This window comes from Morus notabilis, unplaced genomic scaffold (genome assembly GCF_000414095.1).
Source record: "Morus notabilis unplaced genomic scaffold, ASM41409v2 Scaffold804, whole genome shotgun sequence".
NCBI classification, from domain to species: Eukaryota; Viridiplantae; Streptophyta; class Magnoliopsida; order Rosales; family Moraceae; genus Morus; species Morus notabilis.
In genome coordinates this window covers 212,604-231,431 of record NW_010361209.1, presented here as the reverse complement: position 1 = coordinate 231,431, position 18,828 = coordinate 212,604, and the positions used below count along the sequence as shown (strand labels likewise).

At 36.3% G+C, this 18,828-nt stretch overlaps 3 protein-coding genes across 3 annotated transcripts; all 3 read right to left on the bottom strand.

Annotated features, from left to right (window-relative positions):
- Positions 1-42: 42 nt before the first annotated feature.
- Positions 43-2,747, bottom strand: LOC21402449 (protein REVERSION-TO-ETHYLENE SENSITIVITY1). Its single transcript, XM_010098769.2, has 3 exons — positions 2,527-2,747; positions 1,220-1,592; positions 43-710 (listed from the first exon to the last, which is right to left on the bottom strand). Exons 2-3 carry the CDS (start codon positions 1,526-1,528, stop codon positions 288-290), a joined length of 732 nt encoding a protein of 243 aa, XP_010097071.1. The 5' UTR covers positions 1,529-1,592; positions 2,527-2,747; the 3' UTR covers positions 43-287.
- A 3,217-nt stretch (positions 2,748-5,964) lies between these two features.
- Positions 5,965-7,772, bottom strand: LOC21402447 (uncharacterized protein ycf36). The gene is made up of 4 exons (XM_024166063.1): positions 7,216-7,772; positions 7,009-7,037; positions 6,625-6,681; positions 5,965-6,429 (listed from the first exon to the last, which is right to left on the bottom strand). The coding sequence occupies exons 1-4, from the start codon at positions 7,706-7,708 to the stop codon at positions 6,211-6,213; spliced, it is 798 nt and encodes a 265-aa protein (XP_024021831.1). The 5' UTR covers positions 7,709-7,772; the 3' UTR covers positions 5,965-6,210.
- Positions 7,773-8,963: 1,191 nt separating this feature from the next.
- On the bottom strand, positions 8,964-15,843 carry LOC21402446 (serine/threonine-protein kinase EDR1). The gene is made up of 13 exons (XM_024166028.1): positions 15,104-15,843; positions 14,018-14,458; positions 13,682-13,785; positions 12,498-13,468; positions 11,692-11,732; positions 11,165-11,233; positions 10,953-11,053; positions 10,387-10,465; positions 10,206-10,304; positions 9,995-10,063; positions 9,827-9,876; positions 9,530-9,706; positions 8,964-9,391 (listed from the first exon to the last, which is right to left on the bottom strand). The coding sequence occupies exons 1-13, from the start codon at positions 15,560-15,562 to the stop codon at positions 9,298-9,300; spliced, it is 2,754 nt and encodes a 917-aa protein (XP_024021796.1). The 5' UTR covers positions 15,563-15,843; the 3' UTR covers positions 8,964-9,297.
- Between the last annotated feature and the right edge of the window lie 2,985 nt (positions 15,844-18,828).

Genomic DNA, 18,828 nt, shown 5'->3' with positions numbered 1-18,828 from the left:
AATGAAGCATATTGCAACAATTTTACAAATTTATGAGGTTGATTGATAAAAGTAGAGTTTGAGAGACAACTTGCTAAACCGCATTAAGTTCGGAAGGCAATTGTGTTATAAACCCTTTATTTTATCCTACCATAGAATTTCACTTCTAAATCAATAATCTACAATTGCAAGTTCGCTGTAGTGGAAAACTAGTGACATTTTCTAGTTCTTCACCATCAAAGCGTTCCAAAAACAGTACTGACACATAAAAAAAAATTAAAAATTTAAAAAATTTAAAAAAAAAACAACTAGCACTCCAACAAGCTTTTAACACAATAAGTGCCTAAAAGAAACCAACCAAGAAGGAGTAGAGAAAGGGAAAGAAGGCCAATTAAGAAGGGCCAGCCGACCATGAAAACACCAAAGGAGAGAACCACCATGAAAGGAAGGAATGACCTTAAGATTGAGAAGCAACCAACCCAATGCCCCTTAAACAGTACCAGTGCTGCTACGTTTATCATGTTCCAATTCATCGATCCGCCATAGCAAAGCCGATTCAAACAGTTTGCTACAAACGAGTGGCAGTTGCAAGTGAAAAGGTTGTAACTTTTGTGCTCGAAGTGACGCACACTCGACTGCAGCGCATCATCCCAAGTGATTGCAGTACCAAACTCCGTGTGCTTGTAACCGTGCTTGCAGGTATGCCCGGCCAGGTTTGGGGGAAAGCAACACTGTTTTGACATTTCACATTTTAATGAGCCAATCGGTTTTGAAACAATGAAAAAAGGACGACCTTTTCTTTAACCAAGAGGACATTACATAGTTACGAGAGAGGGAAAAAAAAAAAATACATAACAAGGAAAAAGTCCACAATATCTTCTGACCCTTTCTATTTCCTTCTAAAATGACAGAAGAAAAGCTACAATGAAAAAAATTATAAGTTCGACTGTTCCTGTTGAGCTAATCAAATTAAACATCACTAAAAATTAGTCGTTGTGCTAACTCGATTTTTCAAGTTCATTCACCAAAGTAGGGTCTTCATCCAGTGAATCACACTGTTATATTTACAAGGTGCATATATAGTGAGAGAAGAACAATTTTTTCTTTATTTAAGAGCCATTTACGCTTTCATAAACAATTTCATGAACAGGTCTGTTCTTTTTGGTGACTGAAGTGGTAGGTGAATATAATAAAAAACATCCGATGACATGATAAATTCAGGAAGCATATGTCACTATACCTGTTCTCTGTCAAGTTGAAGATATCTGGCAACAGCACCAAACGCAAAATTGTCGTCATTCACAAAATTGGAACCGGAAAAGTCTAAAATAGCTCCATCCTCCCTGCAAATCCCAACATGTCCAATAAAAGGTGCCAACCAAGAGACTACTGGGAGAGGAGTCCAGACTAAGCAACATGGAAACTTGGCCTTCTTCGTGTCGATTGGACCCAATGGCCAAAACTCATGCTGAATTCTCTGAGTAGAACTCATATGTTCGATATCGTAAGCCGGTTTTAGCTCCATTACGGGAGTTCTCCCCTGCGGCATGTGTTGATCAGTCCTCGAATGAAGAAGCTCTATGTCAAATTACACCTTCAGACATTATAAATTTCTGCTCCAAATACAATATGAAGTCAGCTATCGATTACTACTATTGCAAAAATCCATTCAGCCAAAAATTCCAATAAGGATCGCTTTCTTTTTTTTTTCAGCCATAAATTTATTCTTCTTTTGTTTTCTTTTCAGGGTATGAAGAAGCAGGGAGAATAACGTATATAGTCGCATACACAGACACAATTGGGGTACTGTCAGAATCATTTTTAACCATCCACTTCCACAGATCCAAATTATCAGTTCCCATTTGTAAAACTACTTCTTTTTGAGGATCATAATCTTAACGTGTTCCTCTTGCAAAGTGTCACTTTCATTGCCAAAGTATTAAACAATTTGTCATGGTTTTAGCTAACATCCTAATTCCTACACCATAAAAGGCACCAAAACCAAATACGTATATCCCTCAGCAACTCATATTTGAAACCATCTAGCTATAATTTTGCTACCATTAACAGCAACCCAGTTGAGATTCATTTTAACTCAACTTGTATAGGGAGAATTAGAAATCAGCATTACCATGTCAGTCATGGTTTGATCAAAAGACTCTCCAAAGGAAAATAGTCATCGTAGAACTAATGCATGAAATATATAAGTAAACAAAATCCGATGCGTTATCTTTTAAGGAGAAAATTCAAAAATATCACACAGAAGGAAAAACAAAAACTGATAGATAAGAATCTCAGTATCTTGATCTTTCAACTGTTAGCTCCGAAGTCAGTAGTAGGAGAGAGAAAGGCAATTAAAAACATCCAATTGAATCATTTCAATTTCCGCCAACCATTTTCCCGGAAACAAATCATAGATTAATTTTTTTTCTTCACAAAACTTATCACATTGAAAGAGAACAAGATCCAAACCCACACACGTTGCATCAAGTAAATACAGATAACAAAGAAATTTATCAGTTTGAGAGATGATAGTGAACCACTAACCAGCTAAAAACAGCGGCCTTTCCGCAAGAAATCCGCGGCGAGAAAATTTCGTGACGGAGAAAAGCAATGAGAAAATCTGTATGTCGATGAAGAAGAAGAAGAAGAAAGGGAGATATTATTGTGGTTGCCGAAGTGGTTTATGAGGTGGTTGGTGAAGTTCATCGCCATAGAAGCAGATTCAACACAGGAATGGCCCGATTTATTCTGACAGGAAAAGGATGACAAAATCATTTTTTTTTTCCTCTTTAATATTAAAATAAAATTTACTTTATTTTTAATTAATTTATTTTTAATTAAATTTATTTTTTATTTTGAATTCGTGAACTTTCCTTGTATCTTTTTGGAAGAGGAGACGAGAAGACGGGAAGAGGGGAAGATGCATGAACCCTTCCCCATTTTTCAGGCCCCCTGTGGGTCCTACCATGCCCACTTTCTCTATCTACCTAATCTATTTATTTAGGTCCCATTTATTTCGCTGATTTGAGTTTAGAATTTGAGTTTTACTACAGTAAAAAGTTCTCACAAACAATCACATCTAACTTTTTTGCTACAGTAAAAAACTCTCACATAAAATTACATCTCAACTCGAATTAAAAACTCGAATCAGCGAACTAAACGGACCATATATACTTATTTTGTAATTCCTGATTTCTGCGTGTCTGACCGTCTTTTTCTCGAATAATTTTGTTTCCTTTTTCGCCTAGTTGACAGAGAATCAGATAAAAAAAATTCCTTTTAATACCATAATTTTTTCGTGTAATTATCAGAGAGTATTTTTTTTAAAACTTTTTTTAGAGAGTAACTTTTACTAGATGATGATCGCGTTTGAAACTCGTTCTAAAATAATTTTATATTTTGTATGAAAATAAAAATGAAAATATTTTTAATCTCATATATAAATTATTTTTAAAAATACATTTAGTAGTTTTATCAAGAGATTATTTAAGTACAAAAAAACCTAATAATGTCTATTTTTCTCTCTCTGCTCGAGAGATGAGAAAATAAAAATAAAAAATAAAAAACGACTAAAAGTCATTTTTTATTTCTCTCTCATATTACACTAAACTAAAAAATCGTTTGCATTTCTATTTTTTGTCTTTATTGCGTCAAACGTCGTTTTAAAAACGTTTTCATTTTTTCTTTTTCGAAAACGTGAAAAATAAAAAATGAGATCAATTCTAAACACGACCGATATTTTTACGTTTTTAAAGATAACCTTTTTAAAAAAAAAATGTTAAAAACACCAATTTTAATTCTAATTTTTGTATCAATTTTTGAGTTATCATTTTTTTATTATTGATAGCATATTAAAAATTGTCACGTTAAAAATACATATTTTAAAAATGTAGATGTACCGTCTTCATATTATAAAAAAAAAAAATATAGAATAAGTTAATAGTAATTGCGTAACATATTGGATTCCAAGATGACTTTTGAAAAAATAAATAAAAAGGCTCAAGGTAAGCTTTCTTCTATGGGAGGAACTCTTGCCGCCGCCAACTTGGGTTGTGCGACGGGAAGTTCTTTCTGTCCTCTCATTTGTTGCTGTAACGATAGGGAAAATACCTAAATGCTGATGCCTTGTACATGTATTGTTGGACATGATTTTGTTGTGTAGCAAATTTTTTTGCTAGTCAATGTTGTGTTACAAATTTGCAGCACTATTACGTATGCTCAAGCTCTCAAATAAGATTATCAAAAAAAGTTCTCAATAAGCCAAACGGGCTAAGATTTTGTTATTATAAAAAAAAAAAAAATGCATGGTGCCAAGGTCCCATAAACACCAATAAATTAAATGGGTCGTTTCAACAAATAATAAAGACAATGATAATATAATGCTCATATAATTTGGTAACATTGACTGTATCTTTACCATATTCTTTTTCACCCTGGAGAATTAGAGATGTCAAAAGGGCCGTGCCGGGCCGGCACGGCCCTTCTAACCCCAAGCCCATGGCGGGCTTGGGCTGTGCCAGGGTCGAGCCTGAGGAGAAACCCTCAGGCCCACCACTGGCCCTTGGCCCTAGTCCATAAGGGCCAGGGCTGGGCCTGGGCCCAGGCCCTTCATGGGCCGGCCCTGGCCCTTTTAATTTTTTTTTTAATATTTATTTAAAAAAAAAAAGAAAATATATCATATGTCTCTAAAATATGTGATTTTATTGAATTGAGATAATACAAATAAGTACACATAAATGATCAACTCGTTAAAAACCTTATCTAGTAAATCTCGTGGGGAGATCGGGACAAAACCTTAGCGAATGAAAAAAGAGTGCAGTATTCTAAGATAAATAAATTACAAAACCTAAGTGCTTCTAGAAGATTCTGTTATGTCTAAACTCAATCTTAACCTAATTTTCTTAATGCACTTGAGTTTCACTTATGATTAGCAATATTTTTAGGATTTTTTTTTAATTTCAAATTTGATGACAAAAAAAAAGTAATATATCATATGTCCCAAAAATATGTGATTTTATTGAATTAATATGAATAATTATAAGAAAATGACTGGTTGACCAGACGGCATAGGTTGGCCAATTGACCCTAAAATGCCTCAAACCTCATTAAAATTTCATGTCGCGGGCCTAGCCCTTCGCGTGCCTGGGCCGTGCCTAGCCCTTCGCGTGCCTGGGCCTTGGCGTGCCTGGGCCGTGCCTGGGCCTTGGCGGGCCTAGGCCGTGCCTGGGCTGCAGGCCTCAAACATGAGGCCCAGCCCAGGCCCTTCTGGTGTGCCGTGCCGGCCCGGCCCATAACAGTACAGGGCCGGGCCGTGCCGAATTTACTACTGTAGCGGGCTGGGCCAGGCCGTCCATGGACGGCCCGGCCCAATTGACTCCTCTACGGAGAATCTTAAAATATGGTTATGTTTGTTATGTTTGTTCAATAGATGTTAGATTGTCATCTGGGTTAATCCAACATAACAAATAACAATATCACTGCCCAGGCTTTTTTTTTTTTTTTTTTGTTTCTTTGCTGTAATAATGTAAAGTAATAATGTAAAGTAACAATGTTTCTCTGCGCGCTTAATTGGAAAAATACTATATGCATATTAATGGCGACTTGGCTAGGTGCGCTTCTTTAAGCTTAGCATTAAATTGCATGGATTCACAGTAGAGAGTATAAAAGTAAAATCTCCAAGAAAGAACCAACATTTTTTGTGGGCAAAAAACACAAAAGAGCCAACATTTTTTGTGGGCATAAAACACAAAACACGTTGGCCGGCAAAATTCCCCACAATCTCTCTTTACACCGCACTCAAAGTCAACGAGTAATGTTCAAAAACACTCGTCTTTGTTAAAGCTCGGCATCAAAAGGTACATTAGAATAGCAATCTTATCCAAATCAAATCATCACCAAGAAAGTCCAACTTTGCAATTTTAGAAAGAAAACTGCTGAAAAAAGGATAACTTCTCATGCTCAAACAACCTTCTTAGGAAAAAAAAAAAAAAAAAAAAAAAAAAAAAAAAAAAAACTATAACTATACACAGCAAGTCACTGACTGGTGACTACCCTACAGGGACCAGACCAGACCAGACATTTCAATGTGGAATTATATACAGATTATATTCCATGTTTTTATATTCTATGACATATACACTAGAAGAGAGGGGGAAAAAAAAAAAAAAAAAAAAAAAGTCCCCTTAGAGACTGTTCAGTAATAAGAGCTACTAATTGGGTAAATGTTATTTAGGGGATATTACCAGGTTCACCGCAAAAAGCGTCTGGTTCAAATGACCTGGCTGACTCATCATTATAAACTCCTGGTATGACACCCACACCTTCTTCAGATGTTGCATACGACCTTTTTGGGCTTTCATCAATGTTCACCACAAAAAGAATACAAACCAATAGTGATACTGACAGTGTAACAAGTGTGTATTTCAATCTGCTCAGCACAGGCTTCACCTATTTAAAAATAAAAAATAAATCCTAAGCTCAATTGCATGTATAAACACTTATTTGATTTAAGCACATATCACGCATTGTGATCTTGAACAGCACCAAGCAAACAAAGAGCAATTCAAGATCATATATATTACTCATAATTTGTGCATTTGGCTTATTTTAGATAAAGCAAGTCAATTGGCAAAAATCACTTACAGAGAAGGAACCAAGGAGCCGATCACGTGCTAAAACTTCAGCAGTCTTAACCCACATCTGAGGAGAGAGTTAAATTTAGGCTTCAAAAAAACCATAAACTAAAACCTCATATTGAATTAGAATAATATTTACTTGTTCCACTACGAAGACAACAGTTAAGAAACTAGACATTAACACTTACAAACTTGAACAGAAGATAAGTTCCTCCATTGAGAAAAGTTTAACCAATTTGGTGATCAAACTCATAACTGGTTTGAAATTATAATAAATAAAGATTGGAATATCTTTAGTTCTTAACAAAAAAACATTTGGGTGTTAGAGAAAAAGTTTTGGAACTTCTAAAGGACAAAAAATACTATTCAAGTTTATTGGAATCCGACATACCTGACCATCATACCATCCCGTCTCTTCATCTGAAACAAGAAAAGTGAAAACAGTATATCAGTTACCAAACTTTACTTCCGAGAAAACGCAAGAAAATCTCAATTTTTTTTAAAAAAAACAAGCTTCCCATCTTTCTCTCACTTTCTCAGCAACTAAGCAACGAACTTAAGTTGAAAAAAAAAAAAAAAAAAAAAAAAGAGCATTTACATTCAACGGTGGCGCTAAGCAAGCGATTGCCGACGTAAGCCCAGCCCAAATACATCCTAACAACGGCAATCGTGACGAAGAGAATCCCACTGGAAGCAGCCCAGAGAAGTCGCTTGAACGGCTCGGAATCTGCGCCGACGGTACCGAACCAGGCGACAGGGAGGCCGAGAAAGAGGGCAAAAGAGGCGCCGGTGGCGACCAAACGAGAGCAGTACTCGACGATGTCGCCGGAGGCCCACGAGAAGGGGAACTCGGTAGAGAGGCTCTGGTACTCGTTTATGGGCTGCTGCTCCAGCGGAACGGGGCAGTTCGTCTCCGGTGGGCTGTTGCTTCCGTTTCTGAAAGAAGACGAGAAGGGGATTTTGAGTCGGCGGTGAGGGAGACTGGTTGGGTTGAGAGAAATGGGGTTTAAAATGACAAGGTTGAGATTGGAGGGGAAGAAGAGAGGCGTTGATGGCGGTCTTGGAGATGCGTTTAGGACCACGGACGCCATAGCTCTGCTGTCTCACAGTGACTTTTCTCCGTTTCAGTTCTTCATTATCGCCACGCCAGCTCAGGCTGGGAGATATTTATTTGTCTTAAAAATACGCGTATATATATATATATATATATATTTTGAGAGTTAAATGTCTTGAAAATTATTAGTAAATAATTTGCTCAAAAATTAGAAATACAGTATTTATAGGGAAAAAAAATTGAAATACTGTTTTTCTATCCATGGAAAAGAAACATTTCGATTCATCTTTGTTGTATTTTGTGGTTTTTTTTTTTTTTGTTTTGTTTTTTATAATTGATAAGATGATTGTATTGTGTTGATACAACATATATAAATAACGTTGGAATTCTCTTAAAATAAGTATTCTAAATAAATGAATAACGTCTGTCTTCTATAGTCTATTGATGTTGCTGTCGGTCAATTAGCACGAACGGCATGTTATGCTGTTTCATCTTGAAAGACAAAATTTTGAAACCACAGACGATATGTTGTGTTAAGAATTAAACAATAGCACTTTACAGGACAATTTTCATGTCGCTTATACGACAAACGACATAAAATAACTTTTTAAGAGCGACATGTTTGACAATGTTACTAGTTTTCGGTTCTTTAGTACAAGGATATATTTGTTTCATGTATTCTTCGTGGATTCAACCCAAACGGACCCTAAAAGCTATACGGTCTATAATTTTCTCAAGTTTTTAAAAGTCCCGTTGTTACCTGTGGAAGTCACATAGTTATTAAAAACATATTGAAAAAACGCTCGTGTGGCAAAAGGAAAACAAAATTATCAAATCAACTAAAGTGAAATCAATCTAGCTCATAGGTTTCTCTTAACAGAGTTTAAAAAGAAATTCAAAATTTTCGTAAAAAAAAAAAAAAAAAAAAAAACAAACAAACACTAACAAAAAGATTGGAATTATAGTTCAAATCTACAAGACAAACTACACCAAAGATAAAAACGATAAAAAGAGAGCACTATTTATAAGGCGTAAATTTCACATGAAGCTACTCGAATGGAAATAGTGGTGTCTGATACCGCTCGTAGTTAAAACATTTAACCCGAATTCCTTCGTGTGAATATCTCGGTCTCCTTGAAGGAAACGAGGTTTTTAAGAACACTTTGTTGTGCAAAAAGTTATGTTTCAATTTTTTCTTTTTCAGATGTATTTTTCACAATAACCTGAAGAGATCACATGTTTACAATTCCTCAATTGGACCTCGACAGACACAAATGACAAATTTATTTTCTTTCTTTCTTTTCTTTTCCTTTTTTTTTTCTTTTTCCTTTTCCTTTTTCCGGGAATTTCTTACACTTGGATTGACGTACTACCTAGTAGACTTCTAGTTCTAGTAAAGACTAATCTTCGGTGGTACCCTCCACTGCACTTGTGCAGCTGTTCACTTGGAGGATCCCCACTCTGTCCACAACAGCTTGTGCTGCGCCCCCACTTTGAATGAGCCAACACTTCTAATCCAGCAATCCCTCTTTACTTTTTACAGAAGGAAAAACCTAATCGAACCCTAGCTCTTCGAGCCCGGGCACAAATCCAGAATATTTATTATAATGTTGTTTTCTGGTTGCTTTAATTTGTAGAGTTTGTTTTTTCAACAACAAGACGTTGAAGCTGCCGGAGACGAACCATGAGCTCTGAGAATGAGGGCCTTAGATTTGGCTCTCTGCAAATGAAGCAAAGCTCAAGTTATTATAACGACTATAAATGGGTGGACTGATTATGTTACCTTTGCCAACAATCCTGTAAATTGACTGCACATATAAGGTACATGTATTATATTAGGAAAGGTATAAAAACTTACCTTTGCCAACAATCATGTATTATCTGGGCCACCTCTGGATCAACCTCGTCTGGAACTTCAAGACGCCTATTCTGAAATCCAACAGCTCCAACAACCTGCATTGGGTTTAAGCCTTTCCATGGGATACGCGTAGTAACTAATTCCCATAATATCACACCAAAACTGTACACATCACACCTGCAACCAGATAACACTTGCATGTTATAGTTACAAACGGTAACATTTCCAAGGTGCATCCACCGTCAAATAACTTCTTGCTTTTAGGAATCGGGAGGGAAAAAATGAAAGAAAATTTACTTCTCATTTGCTGGTTCATTCCTTAAGACCTCAGGTGCCATCCATTCAGGCTGCAGTAGACAAATATTTTAGTACTCTATAATTCTAGAAAATAGAATGACACTTGATGGGCAGAAAAACAGAAATAATTCTTGGTATGAACAACAATCAACTCTACACAAGTATTACCGTCCCAGCAGTAGACTTCGAGGACAGAAAAGTGTGGTGCTTCGCTCGTGACAAACCAAAATCACAAACCTGTAGAGGAGAAAAACAATTGTAAATATCAAATTCATTTACATCAGAAAAGATGAATGATTCAAGACCCGTTTTAAAGGAATAGGGCTAAGGCCAATTATCATAAAAGAATTGAAGTGCCAGAATTATGGTTTTGTTAGACCTTTACAACCCAGTTTTTATCAACAAGGAGATTTGGAGACTTAAGATCTCGATGTACGATTGTGGGGTTACTGGTATGCAAGTAATTCATTCCCTTGGCCTGCAAAACGTGTAGAGGTTTATTCAGGAAAAAAAAAAGGAAAAAAGAAGAGAGAGAGAGAGAGAGGAGAGCCACTGCTCACCACATCAAGAGCCATTCTCATTCGCCTCTTTTCATCAAGTTGAGGGTTAGGACGATGCAGTAATCTATACAAACTTCCCCTGTGTAACCAATGAATGTTTAAGGCGCACAAGAAGAGATAGTGCAGAACATACAGATGAATGATTTGGAGACAACATCTTTATATTAAACTAATTCTTTGCAGAAACTTGACAAATGATATGAGAAATCCAAAATGGCAGACTGGTCTAATCTTTTCCCTGATAGTGTCTTTATTGGGCACATAAAGCAATGAATATTACATGCACATACAGTAACAAGCTGGCATCCAAATGGCATGGTAGATATTTTGAGATTTAGGACTCCACAACAGTTGTTGAAACAAGCCTTTCAACACTGACATATTAACATGCACAAACCAACATGTGCATGTCCGCGCGCATGCACTAATGCACACAGTTATGTTCTGGTGTGTTCCTTATATACTAAAAAGACATTAAGATATTAAGAAGGTTCTCTCTAAGTTCTTAAAAGAGACTATAGTAATTATACAATAGATGAAATGTGGAATGCAAGAAAGAAATCCACCTGAGAAGGAACTCTGTCAGTATGGAGAAATGTGGGGGTCGAGTAACAGCACCCATAAAAAGTACAACATTCGGATGTCTCATTCTTAGCATGATATCAATCTGTGAACCAAAAACAACAATTAAGCCAATGATAAAACATAATAACAAAAAAAAAAAAAAATTGTACATTAAATAAAGAGAAAAAGTATGATAACATTATTTGCTACTTACTTCACTTTTAAACTGAAGTAAAGCCTCGCCAGAAAAATCTTGGTTCAAAAACTTCTTCACAGCAACTTCCTGTCATGGAAAAAGGCAAGATAAACGAGAAGAAATTCAAAAAGAACAGGTGATGTTACGCTAACATTACAATGAGTGATGGCTCCATATGATCAAAGCTTGAAAGTTAAAATTCAAAATTTTAGAATGCTAAATGAGGAAGCTTTTCATTTTTTTTCCTTGTTAAAATACACACACAAAGTCACCAGAGCAATTACATGATTTTTAGAGAAACTGGATATGGATTTTTTTAAGAGGCTGGAAGCATAGCAATTACATTTATACTGAATAATGAGCATGACAATTTAGTTCAAAAAGCAAAATTGTCAATGTCTCATCACAAAAAACCTCAAAACATGTTCAAGCACTCCACATAACATCTCATTTTTTATCTCGAGTTACAAAAGCAATCACTTATTAAAAATAAAAAATAAATAAAAGAAAAAGATCATCGCCAATTGGTTCATAACGATACTTACAGTGCCATTCCAATCTGCACGATAAACCTCGCCATACGAACCTACAGGATAAGATATCATGTGAAACCGCCACTGCATTACCAAGCTATTTTAAGAATCACCCGACAATTCAAGGCCATCCAAAGATTTCAGACTTAAATCAGTTGTGACTATCAACCTTTTGTGTCTACACTCCCCAACTGCCTGGACAACCATCTCGACAATGATGTACATTATTTTTCAAGAAAAGGTAAAATAGTATTGGTAAGAGTCCAGGACAGTCATCCTAGCCTAATGTCAAGCCTGGCTTAGATATATACTTCTCGGTATAGTGATCTAAAACTAAAAACAACATCAAATATTCAAATTAGTTTGTGTATTTGCAGATCAAACCCTTCAGAGGGAATAACTCTGTCGAGGTTGGTTCATTAAAAAGGGCAAACTAAAAAAATCTGCGCATTCTACTAAACAAGAGAATAGGTCAAGGATAGAAACTTGTTATCTGACTGAACCAAAAACAGAGAAATACCTAGTACCCAAGCAGCCCTCAAGTATGAATCCTAAAGAGAATAGGTCAAGGTAGATTGGGTAAATACTAAAGAGCAGTAAATACCTAGTACCCAAGCAGCCCTTTAAGTATGAATCCTCTTAACTAACAAACACATAATGTAAACTCATTCATATGCTTACCGGATAAAATGATGCAATTATTATGAAATATAGGCAAAATGAAACAGATACGATGATATGATTTTTTTTTTTTTTGGTGGTGGGGGGGAGGTTTATTCATCAAGGAAACCAGTAGTCACAAAAGAAGGAATTCTTACCAATACCAATTCGCTCACCAATCCGTAGATCCTCCCATTGAATTTCACATTCCGCAGCTTCCCCCAGCATTGTGTTGAGACTCTCACTTTGACCATCACGACCAACATACAATCCACTAGTTGCGGTTTCCATCATTTTAACTGCAGGCTCCTTTCCCAAATCAATGTCAATCCTATCCTGAAAAAACCTCTTATCATCACTAATATAGGCCTTTTCAAGGTGTCTTTCGCAAGAGTTGGTTCCGAAGGGCAAGGCCGGTTTGTGAACTTGTTCCTCTCCCATAGTTCTTGTATAAAGTCTTGGTGGGTTAGCAGGAGCAATAGCTACACTTGCAATATCAGTCAGGATAGGTTCGTTAGTTCCATCAGTAACAGGCATATATCCATGGTTGGTTTTATCAGAGATCAAAGACAGTTCATTTAGGCTCTGAATCCCGTCAGCCACCTTTTTCCAATCTCCTAAATGAATTTGTTTAATCAATCTGTCTTCATCAATATCCTGTGGGCTTATATCTGAAAACAAATCTGGAGGAGGTGATGCACCACTCTCTAACAAAACAGCATGAAGTTTTTGAGCGAATTCCGGGTTTTTTGCTGCACTGATAACATATTTTGATACATTTTTAACTTTCTTTTTTTGTGCAGAAGATGCTTTTCCACCTATGCCTGAGGTTTGTGGTGATGGGAGCGACTTCACAAATTCGTGTCCCCATTTCTCATTCTGGTTTTCTTCAACAAGGCGCCTTGCATCATCTGTTGCCTCACATGATGCTTCATCTGACCTTGAGTGTCCAACTTTGGATACAGGTGGTGATTGAATTGTCCCGTCATCCAACATTCTCAAGCCCGTGGGCATCACTGTGACATCTGCTAAGCTCCTTATATCAAGAAAAGAATTTGGAAGCTGACTACTGGGTACCTCAGAAGGAATCAGGGTGCCAGGGGCACCCATAAGGTCAATGATATATTCACTGCACAATATAATAAATCAAGTAGATACATAGTTCCGAGATTTCCAAATATATAAATTAGAAGGGAAATGTGCGTTGAAAACAAGATAATAAGATGCCATAATAAGCTGAATGAACATGCTAGTCAAAAGTAAATTACAAGACTTAGTTTCAGTTGAACCGTGTTATGCATAAGTTCCCTTTTCATCTTTAATCAAGTTAGTGGGCGTTTACCTTCCATCTTCAACTTTAATCAAGTTCACAGCCCCATCATCAGTACCAGTGTAGTAACTTCCTTTAACCAGCATGCATGGAAGATTAATCCTATCAGCCAGTACCTGGAACCAGAAAGATACATAATTAATTGTTCACGGTCTTTAAACTTAAAAGGCAGCAGAAGGTTTCATGGCAGTGATCATTTTTTCCAAAACAAAATTCAATGAGTTGATTTTCGGATTGAAAGAAAGAAATCGGGATTGCATATATTATATCACGATTCAAAATTGCAAACAGGAGAAGCTATAAAAAAAAAAAATAAAAAAAAATAAAAAAAAAAAAAACAGGCACAACCTTAAAGAGCAAGGCCCTGTGGCGTGAAAGTCCAAAATCAAGATGTCCAAGGGGAAGTATAATAGTGTTCATCAAACTCCTTAACTCATTCCGCCGCATGGTCCATTTTCTATTCATTTCATCAGCATCACCAACTGGACCACCCATTCTATCAACAACAAGGTCAGCAATTTTCTGGACCAATCCACTGAAAATAAGACCATGGTCAGAAACCGGGCACTCTAGTGAAATAGCAGATGCTCTTTTCTCAAGACGCCGTAGTTCAGAGTCAACCATGCGGTTAACCAAAATCACTTCATAATCAACATCATCTGAAACAGATATTGCTTGTAGATCAACCAACAATGGCATCTTTCCTTGGGCAGCTAAGTTCGAGGAAGTAGTATATACGTCATAAAACCCATCCAGCACTTTTTCATTATAATTTACAACATTATAGCTCTGCAAGTAACAGAAGTAGATAACTAAGTAAATTTAATTTCATCATAACCATATCTTAAGCAACTGTACAAAGCAAAAGCAAATACTAGTTAAAAACTGCGGGAAAAATCAAAAACTGAAAATGATTAACATGATATTTATCTTGTGGGGTTTTTGGGGAAGAAGGTTCAATATACAGCTCAAGCAGAGTAAAATGCCTAATAAGGCAAACATGATATGCAATTCAGAGTAATCCCATTATCTAATCTTTTTACTTCCACAAATGCACTAAAATCACAATCCAATCACCAGCAACTAACAAGCGATAAACACTAACACCTTAACTAGCCTCCGATTCAAGCATTAAAATACCAGAAACTAATACCGCTGATATACCAGAAACTAATACCGCTGATCTAGAATTCGAGCCAATAGATTTAACTCTCACATCTAGCCCAATGCATAAAAAAAAAAAAAAAATTACCAGAATTTAGAAAGTCTTTCCCCTATAATTAGCATAAATTCTCGAAAGAGTAATGCAATCTGAAGGAAATCCTCCACAAACAGAAAATAAGAGATCGTATTCGCCGAAGCATAAAGTCAATCGAACTCCAAATCCAAAATTGAACAAAAACAAAACAAAAGAAAATAGAAGATCAAAAGTACCCAATAATGGAGCGAAAGAATATCAACTAGGGCTTGAGTATCGGCAACCGGAGTCGGGCAACCGAGGCTAATCCGCTTCGCGGCGTCGATCTGAGCGGACTCAGGGTCCTCTCGCGTATCGGGATCCGAGGCGCTGATCGCGAGGGCCATTTGCACCTGAAACTCCTCCTCCAAGAAATTGAAATCCAGGCACTCACCACCACCAAAACCAACGACTCCGCCACCGCCGCTACCACTACCACTACCACTATCCCCAGCCGCCGAATCGACGGCCGCGATTCTCCCCACCATTCCCGCCGAACTCGAACTGACCGCCGGCGCGGGCGACATAGAAGAACCCGAGGAATTCGGATTCGAAGTAATCGGAGTCGCGACGGGTCGGGTGTCGGCGAGCCTCTGGTGGTCATTGAGACCCCCGCCGATGTGAAGCTTCCTCAGCAGATGCTTCATTTTCGACATCGATCAAGATCATCAATGGAAAACCTAAATCGAAAACCAAATCTAATAATCTATACAGGTTTCTCCGTCTGTCGTCCCACTGGCTTAACGTACGCCCCACTGTTGACAAAGCAGATTCGCTTAACCTGCGCACCCTTCTTCGTCAAGCTACCACCACTTAAAGAAAGAAATAGAGAGAGAGAGCTCTTAAATTAACCGCTCAACTATTCCCTCCAACACGCTGTAATGTATAACCCGAAGCAGAAAAACCAATTTTATTTAACAAAATTAAATTAAATTAAATTAATAAAAATTTTCTTCTTTGTGTTCTTGCCCAATTTTTATAATGCCCCTACCCCCAAGTCAAGACCTCCAACTATACAGCTACCGTGGGTTTATCCACACTTTAATCTACGTGGTCTTCACCTAATCTCCGCCGTCCAATTTGCTTAATGTCCGTGTGATCTTGACGTAGAGGAAAACATTTGCACGGACAAGCGTTGATTAATTTTTTAACGAAATAAATCAGAATTAATTTTAAAACGATCAATTATACGAATTAGCATGTGATTGGCCTAAAAATGTATCGGAGTATCGTTTTGATTTAAACAACTGGGTTCAATTTACATTTTATAAAGAAATTGCATTTAAAGCCGTAAATCATTGCGGTACACAATGACAAATCGTGAGAAAGATCAAGCAAAGTTGATTTTGTAGTATATTAGGCAAGTATAGTTTAAGAACAGTTATTTTTTCTTCTGTTTTTTTTAAGAAAATTATTTTCAAAGACATAAACAAATAAATAAACAGTAAAGACTAATGACCTAACAAAAAGACGAACGTAAACCTAAGACTCAAAAATAGAAAATAACTTCGGTACATTAAGATTGAGCACACTTAATATTCTATTTGAAAAAATCCTCCCATCAAAATAAGCTTTCGAGCTCCAAGAGAGACAAAACACTACCCCCTACTCAAAGGGGACATCAGCATCACAACACATACAAAATTTTAAGTTGACTAAACAATCTAAATCGTCGGTGAACAACTCAATCGGGTGAGACAAAATCACACCAAACAGTAGAGAAATCACCCATGTTATTACAAAACAACAAACAAAAAGTGGCAAGAACAACGTCACCACATTTTTATTACAATCTAAAACACAAAACAAAGCAAAAAAGAAAACCCAAAGCATCGCTGATGTAAGTTTCCAACGACGACGCAGTTGGCGAGAGGACCACAAAAGAAGGAAAAAAGCTTCGAGAACCAAGTAGCAAAGCCGCTAGAAAAAGACCATCAAACGACATCGAGTGATTCACCTTTGCCATCATCGCCAACCTCCGAAGACGGCATCATTCGTGCCAAAGGAAGCCCCCCAATACAAGGACTCAGCCACCCAACGTTGACGGTGCTACAAAACACATCCTAAACGTCTGATTTCTAACGTCTAAACAAAGCCTGACATGCCCTAATAAAACCACCCTACGATACATTGGCACCACCATTATAGAGCCCTCGACAAGACGAACCTAACGACACGCTTAAAAGCAGTGCCAGAACTCTAGCCAAACATTCAATATTCCTTTCTCTCTCTTGTTCTTCTATGTCAAAAGACAGCTTATTTTTACTTTTATACTATGACTATAAAGCCAATTATTTTCTAATCGGTTAAATTTTTTATGGATTAAATGATGGTCAAATTAATTTAACTCATTAAAATTTAAGTTAATCTATGAAAATACATAGGACTAAAAAAAAAGAAAAAAAGAAAAAAAGAAAAAAAAACAGATTGGGCATCATTCAAAGGCCTGAAGATATCGGTTGCCCAATAGAATAATATATAATTTTTTTAGGTCATTGTTTCACTTTTTTTTGTTTCTTTTGGTTGGCGTTTCTCTGAACATTTTCCTCCTAAAAATGGTGTTGCCGAAAACAATTAATTAGATTGAATTTTGGGGCAGATGATAGGAGAGGGTGCATCATTAATCCGTGTACTACGCCGTACGTTGTCATACTAAATGTATCATCTGCAACGGAACGGATAGAGAAATTATAGAGTAGATAATAGTACAATTAATTCATCAAAAAGATAATAAAACAATTTACGGTCTCATTCACTTTGTGAATTTGAGTTTTCAATTTAAGTTAAGATGTAATATTTTTTGAGAGATTTTCACTGTAACAAAAAAATTAAATGTGATATTTTTTAAGAATTTTTTACTGTAAAAATTTAAAACTAAAAACTCAAATCGGTGAAATGAACAAGACCTAGATTTTCTCATTAAAAATAAATGGAAAAAAGAAAAGGAGAGAATGCCGCCAAAGAGAAAAATATTTATGGCCATAGAGGGGAACGTGAGGCCTGTGTGACTGTATGTTTTTGGATTTGACTTTTCATTTCAAAATTTTTCCCTTTTTTCCTTTTTTTTCCCCCTTTATTTTTCCTATTTTTGCACGCAACCACACCTTAGTGGGAATTATTTTATTTTGATTTATTGTTTTAATAATTGAAACATACTATATAGAATTATCCATTCTTTTTTATTTGATATGGATCATGGACCCCCCCTTTCTTCCCCTACTTTTTTCCTGTGCAAAAGGGAAAAAACAAAACGAACACTTGAGATATGTTTGGAGGAATTTTGGCATGGATTTGTTAGAAAACCCATGTCTACAAGCTAACTCCTAAATACAAAAAAATAAAAAAATAAAAAAATAAAAAAAAAGCTTCGTCTCAAGTTATTGGTGCGTTAAATAGTTGGGAGTTAATTCAATTGGTTGATAGGCTTGAGACAATGAGATGTGCATTCTTTTTAACGGTATTAAAAACTAGGAATATTCATTCTTCTAGGACAGAATATCCACATTTGAATAAAAAATCGGAGCAAATTAATTAGCTTGTAATTTGTAAGCGCCAAAAAGAAAAATAAAAAACTTGTAATAATTTAAGCAGTTGAGGAATTTAATTTATGCATAACAAATCAGCTAGAGTGTTTGATAGGTCCAATAATAAGTTAGCGATTATGTTTGATTAGTTTGTTTGTTTGTTTTTTTTTTTCATTTTATAATTAAAGGAGAGACAATAATGATTTTACCGATGGTCAAGCGGTTGGATTAATAGTTTTATCGAACTTATCCTACTTTTGAATTGTTGGTGTTCCATAAAAGTTCTCATAAATATATGGTTGGTACTAAGGAGGCTACACTTTCAAAGGTTCATAGGATCATTAAAAATCGCAGACCCCAAAAAGAGGAAAAAAAGAGAATTTAAGTCACGATTTTTG